Raw genomic sequence first — 20,399 nt, 5'->3', positions numbered from 1 at the left:
GTGATTAATCACAGTTAATTATTTGACAGCCCAAAAATATAGAGTAAAACATCAGTAAATCAGTACCTTATACCGAGATTGTTCCCTGTCATATATCTTCTTCTCTGACACCAGCTGGGGGGCAAAGAACTTGGCCAGTTTGCCAAGGTAGACGCCATTCCTCAAGCCATTCTCCAGTTCAGTGGTAGGAGGCAGCTGCTCCTCCAGACAGGCCTCCATCCATCTGAAATAAAAGAGGTAATGTCTCAGCGAATACCATAAGCACAACTTACAGTAAAACTCTGACAGTAAACTCTGGGTTTTACAACTTTTCACAAGTTTATAACATCAAAACTTGATAGAAACATGCTTTAAAGGGTTAGTTCACTCAAAAAATACATAATTCTGTTAATAAAACTCACTCTTAGTTGTTTCAATCTCCTAAGACCTTCAGAACAAAAAGTATATATTTTAGATTAAATCGGAAAGGTTCAAAGTCAAGGAACCAAAAATATTGTAAAATATTCAGTGTAACTTCAGTGCTTTAACTGTAATCCTACAAAGCTCCAAGAACACCTTTTGAGCACCAAAATACTCTAAACACAACTTATGTCAACAATGTCTCCCATATGTGATCAGGCTGTGCATTTGCTATGGCCAATATGATGCTAATTAATGCCAATATGTTGTACTGCTTGTAGTAAATGCTCATGCTCACCATTTCCCAGCAGGCACACAACGTCATATGGCATTAATATTAGGTTAGATTTAGGTTGCCAGCGTCTAAGGACAATGTTATTGTGAATTTCAATAATGACGTCAAATGATGTTGATATTTTGCTGATTTTAAGTTGTGTTGGAAAGTGTCCAAAACCCAACATTAAGCCAATTTCTTAAACCAACGTCATATATTGACCTTCAATAATGATGTTAATTCGTCATGTATGGCAACTAAAATCTAACGTCTGATAGACGTCATATTGGTTAACGTCCATACAACATCCAGCTGCAACATCATTAGACGTTGATATTTTGTTGTTTTTAGGTTGTGTTGGAAAGTGACCTAAACCCAACATCTGTCCAACATTGGACATTGACGTTGGGTTTTGACGTCAACTCGATTTTCACTTCCAAACAAAATGCAACCTCTCACGACATTGGGGTACAACGTCAATCTGATATCATGTTGACGTCATGTGCCTGCTGGGGTCAAAATGATGGGGGAAAGAAGATATAGGCAAACCAAGTCTTTCCATTATTTTTGGTTGAACAAAAGTGATCTTGGATGATTACAAAAAAATATGATTATAGTTTTGACAGTGTTTTCCATGGTAGTATATCTCAACTCTCGAGTTTCATGTAAAATATCTTAATTTGTGTTCCAAAGATGAATGAACGTCTCAGGGGATTGGAACAAAACTCTAAAAACCTTTAGCACTTCCAGTCTAACTGAATTTTCCAGATTGGTCAGCTGATGAAGTACAATGTGACCGCCTGAAAACTTAAAAGTGTAATACCCCCTCCATGATATTACATTCCATTACATAATCAAGACTTTCAGTTTCCAAGGTTTTTAAGCAATTGTAAACAATAAATGTTAATAATAATAAAATATACTCAAAAGCCCAAATCAGTTTCTGACAGCGCTCATCAAGCAGACTGAAAGGAACCAAATTTGCATGTACAACTTCATAGTTCACAGTGGTAAGCTTTATTTTGTACCTCTCAACACACAGCATTTCCACATCATGGTGACACAACACTACAGCTTACTAAAAGGCTCATCTTCTTTCAGTGCACATGCTGTAGCTTTGATTGGACTTACCCTAGTTCAATGTGTGATGTAAAATACTGTGAAAGTAATATCTAAACTTTGATTTCTTTAGTGCAGGTCTGAAATGGTGTATTCTGTGAGATAACATACATCTATTTTGTAAGTGACTATAAGCTTGTGAGCTCATATGGCATTTAAAACCTTTCAATTACAGACAGAAGAGCAAGTTAAAATGAACATTTAGCTTTTAATTAATGTACTCTTTTCAGATAATACCATTTTGCCTATAGGCTTATAAATGTTATCATAAAACTTTAGTTAATAGTATTTTAAACTTATTCATGAAGTAAAAAAGCAGGACATGCTTATGAAAAAAGCACGACACTGTACAAATGTTCTACTCTGGATTTGCGTATTTGTCAGTGAAACAGTTGCTTGGGTAATATTACCTATCCTTTAAATGAATTATAGACAAGGAAGAGCTTAATAAAATGAAAGTTGGGCATAGAATCAATTAATAAACTATTTTCAGCATGTACGAAATAGTTTAAAAGCACCATTATCAAAAATTCTGTCTCGCTCAGCATCATAAAACTTAAAGTTATTTTTAAACTCGTCAATGAGGCAAATATCCGGGACATGCTTATGAAAAATGAATACCATACTGCAGTTTACCAGTTCATGCAGATTTGACTGATTGAGATCGAACAAATCTTCCTCCCTAACAGTTTAAACTATCCCTGCTTTTCAGATTCTGACAATGCAATTTCTTTTCTTACAAATAATCACTTCAGATGAAAACCTTGTTTGTGTGAATAATTTGCAAAACCCAACAAAGATCTGCCCTCAATCTCAATGTCAAATGTGCTGGAGTCAATTTTAGGTTTGCAAAGAACTTTTTTGGTCAATAAACTGAGCTCCAAATTCCATGTGACTACCAGCAGGCACTAACTAGACCCGGGGTGTCCAAACGTTTTCTTATAAAGGCCCAAAAAGCAAACTTAATTGAGGGCTGTGAATTGATGTTAAATATGCCAAAACATATTACATTCAATTTGCCATGGGTAAATTTATTTTCTAATATTTCAAAATAACTGAAGAACATTAAAAGTTGCTTTAAAACATATTAATTAATAATGCAGTATAATTTTTTAAAGTTTAATAATGAGCTTATTATAATAAAAATATAAACAATCCTATTTATAACACAATGGAGATGGATACTGAATACGCTAGTCGAGCTGCTCCTGCCTTTGCCTTGATTTGCTCACCGATGTCTTGTGCATTGTCCTCTATCTGTCAAGTGACAGTATTTACATTTAAAAGTCTGATTCATTAACAACATTTAATTGAAACATTCATATTTTGTAGCTCCTCAATTAAACAAAAAACTAAAGGCAACGTTAAATTTGAAATGACAATCTCTGTGAAAGGCATTCACCCCAAACAACTGCCCATCGTTCACCCTCTCTTTTCAGATGTGATGGTGGGCCAAAGCAAAGGTTTCCATGGGCCAACTTTGGCCACCTCTGAACTAGACAATACAAACTAGTCTAATTCTGACCTAAAGGCAAATCTTGTGCTTTCTTCATACAGTCAAGTGAAATATAAATGATCTTTGATTATGATAGACATCAGAGGATTTAAATCAAATGATTTGTCTTGCATAAACAGCTAATATCAGAGTAAGATATTGCAATATGTTTTGCAATATGTTTGGGATCTTTTCAATTAATAGTAAATTCTAAATATTTTTGACACTTTTTTTACATCAAAATACTGCAAAGGTGTGCACTTTACAAAAATATCCAATTAACAGTTTGCTGTAACTTTTTAAGTACTATTTTTATGTAATAAAAAATGAAAAAATGGTTGTAATGTGACAAATTACACATTATGTACTGTACATAATTCTCTGACTTTGAGTTGGTCAGCTTTGGTCACTGGCCTTCAGTCTTAAAAGGCATGTGGTTACTTTTACCCAGTTTTCCAGATCACTGAGTAACAGAAATTCACCTGGATCATCAGGACAAACAAACCACATTCCTAAGTGGTTGCTAGTCACTGACCATCTGACAAAACTGACCTTTGCCATGCTCACGGCAACTACACCAGCATATCTTTTCATGTGCCAGAGAGAGAAACTGGAGCTGGTCCTGCAGAGCTGCCCAACCAAATGACAGCTTAACGTCCAGCCTTCACCTGACAAACAGCTCCATTTACTGTAAAAACATCACAGAATGCCGAGATCACCTGCTCGGTGTATCAGTCAATACTATGTCGCTCTTGCAAAACTTTGGTTAATCATTTGTTAAGCTTCTCCTAAGTTGGGTGGCTCAACTTATTTCATTCTTAGAAAAATTAAAGCATAGTCGTTAATCAGTTTGGTCATGGGTGGGTTTTATGGATTAGTTTATTCTGAGGTGCAGCACTATCCAGGAAAAAAATGATCTATCAGTCCCTCCAGGATTTTCTGATTACGGCTCATTCTGACTACGTACCCCTGTATGCATTTCTGAAAAGAGCAAAATATGTCCCAGGAACTATGCTTTTTTTTTTTTTACTTTCGTTTTCGCGAATTCGTCAGAGGCTGCTGTGTACATCAAATTTATCTCGCGATTGCCTACCGTATCTGCTGTTCTCATGTAAATTCACCAGAAGCCGATGTCGACTGACTGACTGACAGACCACCCGACCAATACCCCCAGCCTTCCCTAAACTCAACCAGTAGTATTTTAAAAAGCACCAATTGACAAGTTTTACCACATTCTCACACTGTTATTTACTTGTTGAATTTATTTTTTAGCTTTTTTTTTGTCTTATCCACTTTCTGGAGCCATTCTTCACCGGACTCAAACACCATCATCATCGCAGTCAACTCCTCTCTGCATCTCAAGTCCACCAACCTACGTATCGAGCTACTGGACAAACGTAACAGCGGAAAAGCCATCCACATGCAGGTAAGCGAAAAACGGCAGAACGGTGTTATACAACCCCATAGCGTTCATTTTAAAGATAAAATGCAGACATACCTCTGCCTACATAATTTGCTATCTCCAGAAATGTATATAGGGCTATTTCAGAATGAGCCTATGTTGGGATTTTGTGGGAATTAAATTTTTTTGTTAAAGGCCAAATTTTTTATTTAGTTTATTTTTATACATTTATATTAAATCTTTTAAAAAGTATGTACATTTGTGGTTATAAAATGAGTATATAAGTGGACCAAATTGCAAATTGAATTTCCTTCATCTGTTGGCCAAAAATGAAGACTGGAAAATGCTGTAAACTGGTAAGAAAAAACACTACTGAAGTCAATGGCTCCCAGTTTCTAATTTTCTTAAAAACAAATTCAACAGACAAAGGCAACTTAAAATGATTTGAAACAAGTGGATGATGAGTAAATTATGCCAAAATATAACTTTTTGGCAACAAATCTGCACCGATTAAAAAAAAAAAAAGTAGGCTTCTCTAAATTTTGCAGCATCCCCTTGATTTTGCATGAAATTATTTAAAGATTGTTACCCCTTTTTCCAGATTTAATATGTGTCCCCAGAATGTGTCTGTAAAGTTTCAGCTCAAAACACCCATCCGATTATTTATTATAGCTTTCAGTAGTTTGTGTTTTATAGCTCCAAACAGCTTACTGTTTTTGAGTACTGAGCCTTTAAGGCTAGTCCTCCCCGCCCACCCAAGTAAATCTAAAGTAAATCACTGTAATTTATTACAAACATAAGCTGTTTTAAAACATTTAAAACTTTGTAAAACTCATTCTTGATCACATTTGATGATGATTGATGATCCTAGCAAACTGAACAGATCGTTCGAGGTTACTACAGTAACCCTTCGTTCCCCGAGGAGGGGAACGGAAGCACTATAAGTGGATTTGATTTGTAAAATCCACGCATTGGGAGGATTCGGATCAGAAGCCGCTTGTCTGGAGAGTATTGAACGGGCCAATGCATGAAATTAATTGGCAGCGTAAGCTTGCGCAGGTGTGCGACATCTGCAATTATCTCAGCATATAAGCACACCTGAAGCCAGCAGACGCCATCCTTTTAAGCTGAAGAGACTTTCAAACAGCTAAGGGACAGTCATTATGGTGACGGAGTATAGTGCTTCCGTTCCCCTCCTCGGGGAACGAAGGGTTACTTTAGTAACCTCGAACGTTCCCCTTCGGGGGGAACTTCAGCACTATAAGTGGATTTGATTTGTAAAATCCACGCATTGGGAGCCCATTGAAAGCGCCATAATGACTGCACCTTACCAACACCCCCGATGAGGAGATAGTCAAGCAAGCGTGACGCACCCACATCATGGGGGGCGCGGTCCTCCAACGTGTCCCTGGCCCTAATTTATCCTACTTCAACAGAAGTTTTACGGATTTAGATATATTTTTTGGGAAGTCGTGAGCATCTAGATAATTCTAGGAAATACGACAGTACGTTGGGAAGCGTGCAATCCCGATAGGGAGGACGCTGCGGAGGCCATCCGTTACCCAAGGGGGGGATAGATGGCAGAATTTACATATGGACTAGCCCTAAAAAGGGGGAGTACGCATAGCAAAAGAGTGGTTAGCGGAGAGGGAAGACACGGGTCCGCCCAGGGGGGGGACTTAACCGTGGCGGAATAAGCATATGGGATCGCCTAGTGGGGATCACGCATAGCAGGCACCTATACCCAAAACGCGGGCTGACCAGCGGGCTGACCTACAACGTAGTGGGCCAGCAAGTGACTCCTCCGCTGAGTCAGTGCTGGGGGCCACGGAGGAATCTGCAGGGCTCACCTGACGGGGAACTTTACTGACAGATAAAAAAGGCGCACATACCTCCGTGTTAGGGAGAATGGCGCAGCAAGCGTGTTTCAACACCCTACCGAGTTGTCTCCTCAATCACCAAAGGGTTACCTAATACCCTTGAGGAAACCGGCTCCACTCGCAGATTGTAAAACCTTGCAAATGTGTTGGGTGTCGCCCAGCCCGCAGCTCTACAGATGTCTGTTAGAGAGGCGCCGCGTGCACGCGCCCAAGAGGATGCAACGCTCCGAGTGGAGTGTGCACGAACTCCCGGGGGACACGGCTGACCTCGACTCGAATAAGCGAGTGAAATGGCATCCACAATCCAGTGGGATAATCTTTGTTTTGATACGGCACTTCCCTGCTGCCGACCGCCATAACAGACAAAGAGCTGCTCAGATGATCTAAAATTCTGAGTACGGTCCACATAAATGCGCAGAGCGCGAACTGGACAAAGTAAAGAAAGGGCTGGGTCTGCCTCCTCCGGGGGCAGCGCTTGCAGGCTCACTACCTGATCTCTAAAGGGGGTGGTAGGAACCTTGGGCACATAACCGGGGCGGGGTCTCAGGATGACGTGAGAGTAATCCGGCCCGAATTCCAGGCACGAGTCACTGACCGAAAATGCCTCCAGGTCCCCGACCCTCTTGATGGAGGCCAACGCAACCAGCAGAGCTGTCTTCAGGGACAGAAATCTTAGAGATACTGATTCGAGTGGCTCAAAGGGATCGGATCGCAGACTCGTGAGAACGAGGGCGAGATCCCAAGAGGGCATGAGAGGGGGGCGAGATGGATTAATTCGCCTAGCACCCCTAAGGAACTGGATGACCAGGTTATGCTTTCCCACGGTGCCGCCAGCTACCGCGCTATGATAAGCGGAGATGGCGGCCACGTAAACCTTGAGAGTGGAGGGCGACAGCCTGCTGTCCAACTTCTCTTGAAGGAAAGAGAGCACAACACTAATCTGGCAATTTCGGGGGTCTTCTCTGCGAGAGACGCACCATTCAGTGAATAGACTCCACTTCAGGGCGTAGGCGCGCCTCGTGGAGGGGACTCTAGCCTGAGTGATGGTATTAACCACCGCAGTCGGTAGGTTACCTAAGTCTTAACCACACGTGGAGGTTCCAAAGATCGGGGCGAGGGTGCCAGATGGTGCCCTGTCCCTGAGAGAGTAGGTCCTCTCTCAAAGGGATCCGCCAGGGGAGGGCCGTCGCGAGGAGTGAGAGCTCTGATATCCAGGTCCGGTTGGGCCAAAGGGGCGCAACTAGCAGAACCTGTTCCTCGTCCTCCCTGACCTTGCACAGAAACTGCGCGAGCAGGCTCACTGGGGGAAACGCATACTTGCGCATGCCCCGAGGCCAGCTGTGGGCCAGTGCATCCGTGCCGAGAGAGCCCTCGGTCAGGGAAAAAAACAACTGGCAGTGAGCGTTCTCGGGGGAAGCAAACAGATCGATCTGGGCCTCCCCGAATCGCGCCCATATCAGCTGAACAGACTCGGGGTGGAGTCTCCATTCTCCAGGACGTAACAGCTGTCGTGAGAGCGCATCGGCTGCACGATTGAGCGTGCCTGGGACGTGAATGGCGCGCAGCGATTTCAGCCGCGGGTGACTCCAGAGGAGCAGACGGCGGGCGAGCTGAGACATGCGGCGAGAGCGCATACCCCCCATGCGGTTGATATACGCCGCCGCCGCCATACTGTCCGTCCTGACCAGCACGTGTTGCCGCTCCAGCACTGGTAAAAAGCGGTGGAGAGCGAGGAACACTGCCAACAGCTCTAGGCGATTGATATGCCAATGCAGCTGGGCACCCTTCCAGAGGCCCGCAGCCGTATGCCCGCGACACACGGCCCCCCAACCCGTGTTGGAAGCGTCTGTTGAAACAACAACATGGCTGGACGCCTGTCCTAGAGGCACACCGGCCTGTAGGAACGAGGGGTCGTTCCAAGGGCTGAGGGCGCGGCGACACAACGCAGTAACCGAGACCCGGAGTGTGCCCGCGTGCCATGCGCGTCTGGGGACCCGATCGTGAAGCCAGTGCTGAAGTGGTCTCATATGGAGCAACCCGAGCGGCGTGACGGCGGCTGCGGATGCCATATGCCCCAGGAGCCTCTGAAAGAACTTCAGTGGGACCACTAGTTTGCTGTCGAGCTCCCTCAGACAGTTCAGCAACAGGCGAGCGCGTTCCTCGGAGAGGTGCGCTACCATGGTGATCGAGTCCAGCTCCATCCCGAGAAAAGAAATCCTCTGCACGGGGGCGAGTTTGCTCTTTTCTCGGTTGACCTGAAGCCCCAGTAGGCGGAGATGCCGAAGCACCTTGTCCCTGTGCATAATCAATTGCTCCCGCGAGTGGGCTAAAATCAGCCAGTCGTCGAGATAATTGAGTATGCGAATGCCCGCGAGCCGAAGGGGCGCTAGGGCACCCTCCGCGAGTTTGGTGAAGACCCGCGGAGACAGAGAGAGCCCGAAGGGGAGGACCTTGTACTGCCACGCTCGACCCTCGAACGCAAACCGCAGAAATTGGCGGTGGCGTGGAAGAATGGAGACATGGAAATACGCGTCCTTCAGGTCTATGGCTGCAAACCAATCCCGAGGACGAACGCATTGGAGAATGCGCCTCTGCGTGAGCATTCTGAACGGCAGCCTGTGCAGACAGCGGTTCAAAACGCGCAGATCTAGGATTGGCCGTGACCCACCGCTCTTTTTGGGTACGATGAAGTATGGGCTGTAAAACCCACTCTCCATCTCGGCTGGAGGAACCGGCTCGATTGCACCCTTCGCCAGGAGGGCAGCAATCTCCTCTCGCAAGACAGGGGCGGACAGGGGGTTGACCCTGGAGAAATACACGCCCGTAAACTTGGGGGGCCGTTTCGCGAACTGAATCGCGTAACCGAGTCTGATTGTGCGTATGAGCCACCGCGAGGGGCTGGCCCGCGCTAACCAGGCAGGCAGAGCCCTCGCTAATGGAGTCATCGCTACAATCGCTGACGTACCAGCGGTGGGGCAGCGCGGAGTGGGTGTGCTGATCCGGGAAGCACGAGGGTCCCGCGGAAGAGCTGGAGGAGAGCGATTCGCTCTGGCTCCGCACCCTGACTCCGGAGAGGGGGCTGGAGGGCTGAGGGAAGGGAGACCGTCCCCCCAGCGCTCGTGAGCCACTGGCGAAGCACGTAGAGTCTGCGAGCCGGAAGGCAGCGCGTCCCGGACTGGCAGAACTCGTGCAGTCACATCCGGGGAAGGGAAAAAGTGCTCTTTTACTGATGTTTTGGTGGCACTGAAAAGTACCGTTGTTATCGGGGCCCCGCCCTCCAGCGGGGAAAGAGCAAGTTTCCTCTTCTCCGGATGGCCTGTCTCAGGGACGCTTCGCGGTCCGTTTACCGGACTTAACGGCGCCCTGGGCAGGAGGGGCTGCCTGCTTTCGAGGTGAACGCCGCGCCCGCTTGGCCGGAGGCGCAGGCGGGGGCGGGGCAGCACTCGTTGGCGGGCGCCCTCGGCGAGGAACAGCGGAGGTGGATGGCTCGGCGGGCGGAGCGGGCTTACGGCCACGCCGATAGATGACATTGCCCATCGCATCCGACTGCTCTTTCACCGCCTTGAATTCCTGGGTGAATTCACCGACGGTGTCGCCGAACAGGCCAGCCTGGGATATGGGCGAGTCAAGAAAGCGAACTTTGTCAACGTCGCGCATATCGGCCAGGTTTAGCCAGAGGTGGCGTTCCTGAACCACAAGTGTGGACATCGTCCTCCCCAGCGCACACGCGGCGGACTTAGTAGTCCGAAGAGCATAGTCGGTCGCGGTGCGCAGCTCCTGTAATAAGCTTGGGTTGGACCCGCCCTCGTGCAGCTCGGCCAGCGCCTGCGCTTGGTAGCGCTGGTAGGTGGCCATCGCGTGCAAAGCAGAAGCAGCCTGGCCCGCAGCCTTATAAGCTCTGGCTCCGAGGGAGGCAGACAACCTACAGGCTTTGGACGGGAGGCGGGGCAAACCCCGCCACGTAGAGGCGCCGCGCGGACAAAGATTGACCGCGATAGCGCGCTCCACTGACGGGATCGCCTCATACCCCCTGGCAGCTCCGCCGTCAAGGGCGGTGAGGGCGGAGGCACACGCAGCACGGGCAGAGAAAGGTGCCCTCCAAGACTGCGTGACTGCTACTGTGCACTTCCGGGAAGAAGGGGACGAGAGGCTTCGAAGGCTTCGCCTTCTGGTCCTCTACGTAGCACCCATCTAGTCGGTCCGGCCGTGGAGCTGGGGGATAAACCATCTCCAACCCCACGGCCGAAGCAGCCCGGGAAAGCACGGCTAACATGTCCGCTTCAGGATCCGATTTGACAGCGCTCACCTGCCCGGAGGGGGCGAGCGGGTCCGGATCTTCGTCGGACAGTGAAAGCCCACCCTCCGATGCCGCGGAGGACATCTGATCTCCGGTGTCAGCGAGTGTGAGAGCTACCATCTGGTTAGACGGATCACTCTCACCACCCGAAGCTTGGATGGAGCGCCGTGAGGAGCGAGAGGTCCGCGAGCCCGTGGGCGGCGGATTATCTCCCGCTGAAACCCTCAGATCTGCCCGAGCGCCCGCTGCTTTTTTAGAACAGGAGGCAACTGGAGTGGCTCGCTCTCTTGCGAAAGTTAGCCGCGATCTTAGCTGTGCAACGGTCATGGCATCGCAATGACGACATGAACCGCCCGCGAGCACCGCATTAACATGCTGGACCCCCAAACATGCAATGCAGTGATCGTGTCCATCATCCGGAGCCAGGAAACCCCCGCATCCAGAAACGCACAGTCGGAGCGCCATCCTGAAAAGGACGTGCTGCACGACTGTGTTGCTCTTTTAGGAAAGTTGCAACTATACGCACCGCTCTGGAGGACCGGACCCAAAGAACCGCAGGCAAGGGAGTAACCCAGCTCGACCGTCTGCCACCGCGAAGACCCACTCTGGACCGGGAGACACACTCGTTCGCTCTGAAGTGCTGATCAGCAAGAGGAACCCTCATCGACTCACTCAGAAAGGATCTGAAGCGAAAAGGATGGCGTCTGCTGGCTTCAGGTGTGCTTATATGCTGAGATAATTGCAGATGTCGCACACATGCGCAAGCTTACGCTGCCAATTAATTTCATTCATTGGCCCGTTCAATACTCTCCAGACAAGCGGCTTCTGATCCGAATCCTCCCAATGCGTGGATTTTACAAATCAAATCCACTTATAGTGCTGAAGTTCCCCCCGAAGGGGAACTTTTATTCTCAGTTGCTTTGCGCATGTCCTGTCTTGTTGATATGATTATACGGGTTACTATGGAGCCATGTCAATATGCAGCTGTCAATCAATTCGGTGGGCGGAGGGACCACACTCCTAGGTCAAGTTGCGGTCGGGCTCAAAACTGTTCCAATTGGTCCCCCGTTTTTTTATGTTGTTACTTGAAAAAATAGGACTGGGTGTGTTCATATCACCCTAATAGGACAGTATATACACTATACCTACACACGTCTGTCCAAACAGCTTAAAAAGTAGATTTTTTACCATAGGTGTCCTTTAACTGCTGAATCACAGAATGCTGGAGGTTTTGATTCGAGCATTTTGCATTAAATCAAATCCCTGATCAAAGAAAGCTTTTTGTCAACTGATGGTTTTGTTCAGATAGGTCAAAAGATGGCATTCCTTGCATGTCCATCCAGCTCTTTAGGTTGATTTAATTAAAGACAACATAGATAAAATGACAATGGCAAAGAAAACATTCTGCCCAGACATGTGTCAGCAATTCCCCAGCCTCCTACAAAACCTGCTCTGTTTCAACACAGCCCATCTGCCTCCAAATTACATCAAGCTAGTACATTAGATCCAATCACTGATATAAAACATTCAGTTTCAATATATCAGGACTCCCTCAAGAGAATAACAGAAAGAATACATCTAAAACATCATGATCACATTGCTATAAAGGAGGAAAATTGCTGTTATAAATTGTGCTTTTTAAAGCAGAAAACAAATTACTAACTAAACTAAATAAGGTTTATATTTCACTGTTGATACGACAGAGGTCTTTAACTTTATATAATTATCACTAATGAGGGATCATGCAAAAGAAGAAAAACAAAATAATTGCACAAATGCTCTGCATGAGGCTCACTTTGTCTCCCATGATTAATGTGCTCATTATTGGGCTATAATGCAAAAGACAGCTGATAAGGAAAAAAAATATTAGTGTATTTCAAGCTATTAAAACACCTTTAGTCCTTCTGGTAACGGTAAAACATCTACTGCACAGCAGCCATAGTGCACTTCTCCAATGGTTTAGTTCATCAAGAGACTCAATACTGTAAGCAATATTTATGTCCAAAATGACTAATAATGTTTCATATGGTATTTTATTATTCTTATTTTCCAGTTGGGACCCTATATAAACTGGATAATAATAACTACAATGAGGATATTTCTGACAAAATGGCCATTAATGAAGGTAAATTCAGAAACATGAATGTGTTCATTTATATTACATGAAGAGTTTAACTGATCCATGCTAACCAGCCAAATCATGAACCCTTAATACAGGGGTGTCAAAAATCAGTTCTGGAGGGCCGATGTCCTGCATATTTTAGTTCCAACCCCAATAAACACACCAAAACCAGCTTATAAAGCTCTTTCTAGGTATATATTAGAAACTTCCAGGGAAGTGTGTTGAAGGAAGTTGGAGCTAAACTACGCAGGACACCGGCCCTCCAGGACCGAGTTTGGACACCCTGGCTTAGTAGCATCAGATCTATCGTGAAACAGAAGATATCCATTTCTACAAATTCCCATGATCGATGATTAATATTTCATTTAAAAATCACTTAATCGCTAATGTTAATAATGCAAGCCCCAACTGTGGTACACTGTCACCAGCATGACAGGATGACTCTCAAAATTCATGCATTCTTCCTCCTTAACCAGAGGAAAGTATTTTACTACTATAACAAAAAGATTAATGGGATGTAAAAAGAATTAACAGTCTTATAATTTAACAGAACCATTTATTCATTCATTCATTGTCCCTTTATTTATCACGGAATGAACCGCCAACTAATCCAGCATATGTTTTACACTGCAGATGCCCTTCCAGCTGCATCTCAACACTGGGAACCACCCATACACACTCATTCCCACAAATACACTATGGACAATTTAACTTACCCAATTCACCTATAGCGAATGTCTTTGGCCTGGAGTTAACTGGATTTTTCTCCTGGATAGTGCTGCACATCAGAATAAACTAATCCATAAAACCCACCCATGACTGCAGGAAACTAGAACACCTGGAGAAAACCCACGCAAACACAGGGAGAACATGCAAAGTCCTCACAGAAATGCCAACTGACCCAGCCATGACTCAAACTATAAACCTTTCTGCTGTGAGGCAACATTGCTACCCACTCTTCCACCACGCCACCCTTAGAAACATTTATTCATTCAATTTAATGACTAATACACAGCATATCAAAAGTGAGCAAATAGTTTTTGCTACAATAAAAGTCTTATTTCCAAATGTGCATAAGGTGTGGTTCATGTGGTTCCAAACTGGTAAGACTTTTGTTCAACTTAACTAAAGACGGCCGGCGTGGTGGCACAGTAGGTCTCCTCACAGCAAGAAGGTTTCTGGTTCGAGCCTCTGCATGTTCGGCAGGTTGAGAAACACTGATATAAAGGATGTCAGTGGAAAACAAAACTACTTGGATACCAACAAAGGAAAGGCACTTTTGGATTGGACTGTGCTATTTATAAAAAATAAGCAGTGCACCTTTAATAATAAAAGCAAGTGCTGCTTTATCAGGATATATGGCAGCCCTGATCAGGAGAGTAGCATCCTGTGCACCCTGCCCCTGCTGCTCTCTTCCAACAATACAGCCGTCTGTTACACTGTCTGGGATGAAGCTGACTGTTTACAGCCCTATGGCCACGTTTTCCTGTGATTGTTGGGCTTCAAGGGCTCAAACTGAAAGAAAGCTCTGCTCCTGACTGACCATGACTCAGAATAAACAGCTTTGACTAATAAGTGGCTTGAACAGTTTCTCATACGGTGCATAAAAAACGCATTACTGATCTGGAGTTGAGTGATTCTGCAAGTGAAACAGCACTGAGAAAACTCTGTGGGATATTATTGCTTCAGCTGGGAAGGGAACAAAGCAATGGACCAAAAATATCTATTTGGTCTGGCGTTTACTCTCCGATGAATAGGGCTGAGGCACTGGGGTTAATATTTTCTTTCCTGACTTTTCACCCATTTAACGGACTATATCTGTCTGACGAGCTACAGAATTTGAAACCATTACCTGTAGTAAACAGGGTCTGTGTGCTGCCTACTGAGGGGGAGACAGGGCACCTAAAGGCATATGTTTTTTTTTTTTTTTTTTTTTTTTTTTAAGTCAGATATGTTATAAAATGAAGAAAACAGACCAACTTGATCTCACAAAAAAGTAACTAGTTTAAAATGTGTCTATTTTGTGGAAATTTATATAATCTGATTTGACACAAACACTGTATGTATCAAAACATACAAATATGATAGCACAAATGTACGTGCTTCAAATTAATTTACTTCCAATTCCCTAAAATGTACAATATAGAGCTGGCGATTAAATCAGTATAAATATTTATTGACCGAACACGATTTTCAATAACGATAAAAAAAGTTCAGTATAAAGTTTGATATGAAGGCTATTCACCTTATTCTTTGCGTATGAGAAGGTGAAGCCATTTGAATCTTTTTGGCTTAAGACTTCCGTTCTCATTCACTTCCATTCATTTTTAGGCTTTAAAAACAGCTCATTACGCTGCTTGATGTTGCAAACTGATATTTTCTTATTATATTATTCTACTTTGTCTGTATAGTCATGCAAACATTTTTGGTAGAGCAAGTCGTCTGGCGTTTAATATTTCTAGTCATTTCCTCCATAAGCAACTGAATTGAAAGTTCTAAAACAATCCCAAATTACAGGCACACTTCCGCACTGAAGAACAAGGTCAATAGTTTTACTCAAATATGGCACCTGAGCATGCGCCTTGGAAGGAATGCCAATAAGCTTGTCATTTGCAATGGAGGCCCACAACTTGGGAACGCGCATGTTGTCGCGTTTTCCAGGCATACCTAGTTGAAAATCATCTAAACTTTTCAAAAGGCCCTTAGCGCACCATGATTCATGTAAGTAGAACTTACCAATTTACTTCACACATTGTATGGAACATACATTTCAGTAATAACAGCAGACTAATAACCTCAGACAAACACAGCACAAACAAACACTGCAATGCTTTTACTTTTCTCCATGAACTTGCACTGGAGCTGCAGCAATGGGTTATCTGTTTGTCATCCTCTAAGAAAATGGTTCATGGTCACTTAGTTATGAGAGATATGAGAAATGGTGAAGGAAACCATGCGCTCTCTCTCTCTTGTCACTTCAGGTCAGAATAACAACACACATGAAAATGAGTGCCATATAGCAGCAGTAAGGAGATTGTAAATAAAAAAGAATGTACAGATGTCGCCAGAGTGGCTTTTTTGTTTCTTTTCTTGTGCATCCTAGCCACTAGCTAGGGGGTAATGTAATTTTTGGGTAATGGGCTATGTTTTAGCATAGGGGTTAATATAGTCATTCAATTTCACAATTTGTAATGTTGCAATATGTATTTGAATAATGATGCTTAATTCCTTTACTTGGAAGCTCATATTTGATTATAATAATTTGTTTTGTTAACAGAGTTTGAGGTTTTACTGTATCATTATGATTCACACCCTACAGATGTTGATCTGCCTTTCCATTGCTCAGTTTTGACTATTAAAGTTATTTGCTTTAGTAATGTTGGTCAATTAAAAAAAAATATTAATAATGGTTAGGTGCATTTTAAAAATCCTATTATTCCTAAATGTGTTAAAAATGTTCAATAATTTTCTATATCCAATGATATAAAACAAGATATTGTGGTCATTGTTTTGCAATATCGCCCAGACCTAGTGCAAAATTACAAATTTGTTACCATACAAAACTACTTTACGCCGTTCTTCTATTTTACGCTATTTGTCACCAACTTTGTATGAATACATACTATTTAATCAAACAAAGTAAGCTAAGAAAGCATGAGGGTCCATTCATAAACTTTCAATGGGGAGTAAGCTGTATACAAATCTACAAATTAAATTGCAATTGTGCAATTGAGATAAATATAAATTTTTCAGAAAGTAAAAAAAATAAAGTTACAAACCACTATGAGACTGTGATTAAATCAGGCCATTCTCTGAAATATGAATGAGAGAAACTGCAAAAATATTGGTATCTTTGGTGGTGTGATACTGCAGAAACTCTGAAACCTATAGATAACCACAAACCCTACAGTGCGCATGGATTTTGACTGCACAGTTAGTTGTTTAATGTCGAGTTGTGTCTCGTATTTGCATGTGTTCAATTATAACCAACTGCACTAAGTAAAGGAATCACAGTACAAGCTTCGACTCTTTCATGTTGCCAGATCTTACTACAAAAACCAGCGAAAAAGAACAAGACCTTAAACTACAAAAAAAACACCATAAAAAAAATCCATAGAAAATGCATCTGACAACTAAAAAAAGACCAAGGCTACACCAGCCCAAAGATGCTTATAAGTAGACATGTGAACACAGAAGCAGTGCTCTCTGTGAAGCAGCTTTTCAAACACTGTCTTATGAGGTTTTGATATTGTAAAACTGGTCAAAAAATAATAACTGGCCAAACACACAAGGCGTCTGTCAGTTATAGTGGTTTCAACAGTGATGTTCCGAACACACAACAATAATTAAGAAGAGTAATTACATATTTTTAAATGTGTACATAACTTCCTAGAATTACCAGTGTGTACAGTATGTGTTAACTTTAAAAATATATTCATTATGAATCCATGAAATGCTTGAAAGTTGCAGCATGTGCATTCACTGCTACAGGATATAACAACTGAGCAGCTAAATCATCTCATTTTTTTTATGTTAAAAATTTGACATACAAGGCCAATAAAAGGTTTAGGGTCTCATCAGTTCATTCATTCATTCATTTTCTTGTCGGCTTAGTCGGCTTATTAAAGGGCTTAGTCCCTTTAATAATCTGAGGTTGCCACAGCGGAATGAACCGCCAACTTATCCAGCAAGTTTTTAAGCAGCGGATGCCCTTCCAGCCACAACCAATCTCTGGGAAACATCCACACACACACACACACACACTCATACACTACGAACAATTTAGCCTACCCAAATCATCTGTACCGCAGGTCTTTGGACTGTGGGGGAAACTGTCGCGAACGCAGGGAAAACATGCAAACTCCACACAGAAACGCCAACTGAGCCGAGATTCGAACCAGCGACCTTCTTGCTGTGAGGCAACAGCACTACCTACTGTGCCACTGCTTCGCCCACTATACTCATCAGTAAACAACAAAAAAAAGAATAATAAAATGATATAAATACGCCTTTGAAATAATTACATTATTTGTCATTAAGCCTGAAATCAAATCACATTCCAAATAACTTTTCCAGCCTTAAATTGTTTTTGCAGCCTTTTCCTAACCTGCAGAGCGTGCTTAGGTAAAAGTGTAGATTTGCACAGGGTATGATGATTTTCTACAGACACTGTTTGTATATATACATTTACCGTCCACTTTATTAGGTACACCTTATTAGTACCAGGTTGGACCCCCCTTTGTCTTCAAAATAGCCTTAATTCTTTGTGGCATAGATTATTGATCGTGATGCAAATGTTCCGTTCCACCACATCCCAAAGGTGCTCAATTGGATTGAGCTCTGCTGACTGTGGAGGCTATTTGAGTACTGTGAACTTATTGTCATGTTTAGGAAACCAGCCTGAGATAATTCACGCTTTATGACATGCCGTGTTTTCTGCTGAAAGTAGCCATCAGAAGATGAGTACACTGTGGTCATAAGGGGGTTGGACATGGTCAGCAACAATACTCAGGTAGGCTGTGGCATTGACACAATGCTTGATTGGTACTAATGGGTGCAAAGTGTGCCAAGAAAATATCTCTCTTACCATAATACCATCACCAGCAGCCTGAACTGTTGACACAATGCAAGATAGATCCATGCTTTCATGTAGTTAATGCCAAAATCTGCCCCTCCCATCCAAATGTCACAGCAGAAATTGAGACTCATCAAACCAGGCAACGTTTTTCCCATCCTCAATGTTTGTGAGCCTGTACAAATTGTAGTATCAGTTTCCTGTTCTTAGCTGACAGGAATGGCACCCGGTGTGGTCTTCTGCTGCTGTAGCCCATCCGCCTCAAGGCTGATTGTGTAGTGCGTTCAGAGATGCTCTTCTGCATACCTCAGTTGTAACGAGTGGTTATTTGAGTTACTGCTGCCTTTCGATCAGCTGGAACCAGTCTGGCCTCTCTCCTCTGACCTCTGACATCAACAAGGAATTTGTGCCCACAGAACTGCCGCTCACTAGATATTTTCTTTTTTCAGAGAATTCTCTGTAAACCCTAGAGATGTGTTTGAAAATCCCAGTAGATCAGCAGTTTCTGAAATACTCAGACCAGCCTTTCTGGCACCAACAACAATGCTATATTCATAGTCAGTTTATTAGTGTACCTTATAAAGTGGCCGGTGAATGTATTGTACACACTGAATTTTCTATAATACTTTAAAGAAGAAATTTGTCACCATGGACTAAATACAGCCTTGATTTTGCACTTTTTTATTATTTACATTTTTATAACACCTAAATCTGAATAAACAAGATTCCCAATATTATTTTATTTGGTAGGATAGAACAACATTTGGTTGAGATACAACTACTTGAAAATCTGAGGGTTAAAAAAAAAAGCATAACTCAGAAATTTGGCTTTAAAGTTGTCCAAATGCAGTTTTGATGTATTTTATTTTCAAAATGTCTTCATAGAGCATAATCTTTACTTAGCAGCCTAATGACTTTTGGAATAAATGTAAAATCACAAAATTTTGACTTCACAAAAAATATATCCGTGCAGCAAACGACTGCTTTTGTGGTCCAGGGCCCCATTTACATCTACATTATTAACATTTATTAATTTAGCAAGCACTTTTATCTTAAACAACTCACAAGTGAGGATAAAAGAAGCACTTATTTCATTATAGAGTAGCAGTATATAATTTTTTTAATCATTTATTTATTCATTCCACTGAAAAGCTGAAATTTCATTTTCTTAAAATAATTCAGATATTCTGATTTGGTAAAGCAACATTTTTTTTTATTCTCTGAAGGATACAAAGTTATTTACTGGCACTTTTGATCAATTGAGATGACTTAGCTGAAGTTCTTTGCTTTCAAATCGGACCCAAAACATTTTAATCATATGTTTATATTATTGAACTATAACCTTGATAAACAAGTTTTACAGTTTTCCTTCTCTCTCCATTAATGTTAATAAGATATATTTAGTTATTTTGCCTTTTAGCAACACAGGAAAAAGCTGCCTGGAGGCATAAATACCACTGCTAAGTGGACGGACATCCTGTACAGTAACTTCATATATAGTGAATTTAAACAACTCCAAATAGAAAATGACTTGTGAATAAAATGAAAACATTAACAGTTAATCTGCTTTGTTTTATATAAAGATGTATGGTTTCCTTTTTTCCAGACTTGGCAGACGAAGTAGACAAGTAGCGACAGTGCTACCTGGAAAGACGTAAATGGATTTTTTTTTTTTTTTTTTTTTTTTTTACAAAAGTAAGTTTAAAAATCTCTTATCTTGACTCCGGGAATGAGAAATATAGGCTGCTTTTAAAAATGCTACAGTATATGAAGCCTAAACTACAGGAAGCCTAATTAACATCTAAACCCAAATAGTCTTATACTGTATGTATGGCA

The 20,399-nt window shown here is 42.9% G+C and overlaps 1 protein-coding gene across 3 annotated transcripts in view; it reads right to left on the bottom strand.

The window, feature by feature from the left end:
* Positions 1–20,399, bottom strand: part of iqgap2 (IQ motif containing GTPase activating protein 2) — a 457,800-nt gene that overhangs the window by 417,879 nt on the left and 19,522 nt on the right. For all 3 annotated transcript variants that reach the window (XR_015490390.1, XM_087252369.1, NM_001128340.1), the window contains 1 exon segment: positions 67–223. Coding sequence is in view for 2 of the 3 variants with exons in the window: in XM_087252369.1 (XP_087108495.1) it covers positions 67–223 (157 nt within the window). In the remaining variant the exon portion in view is untranslated.

The sequence above is a fragment of the Danio rerio genome, chromosome 5 (genome assembly GCF_052040795.2).
Source record: "Danio rerio strain M-AB ecotype USA chromosome 5, GRCz13ab, whole genome shotgun sequence".
In the NCBI taxonomy this organism is placed as follows: Eukaryota; Metazoa; Chordata; class Actinopteri; order Cypriniformes; family Danionidae; genus Danio; species Danio rerio.
Note: the sequence above shows the minus strand (reverse complement) of the source record. Positions and strands in the feature narration are given on the sequence as shown.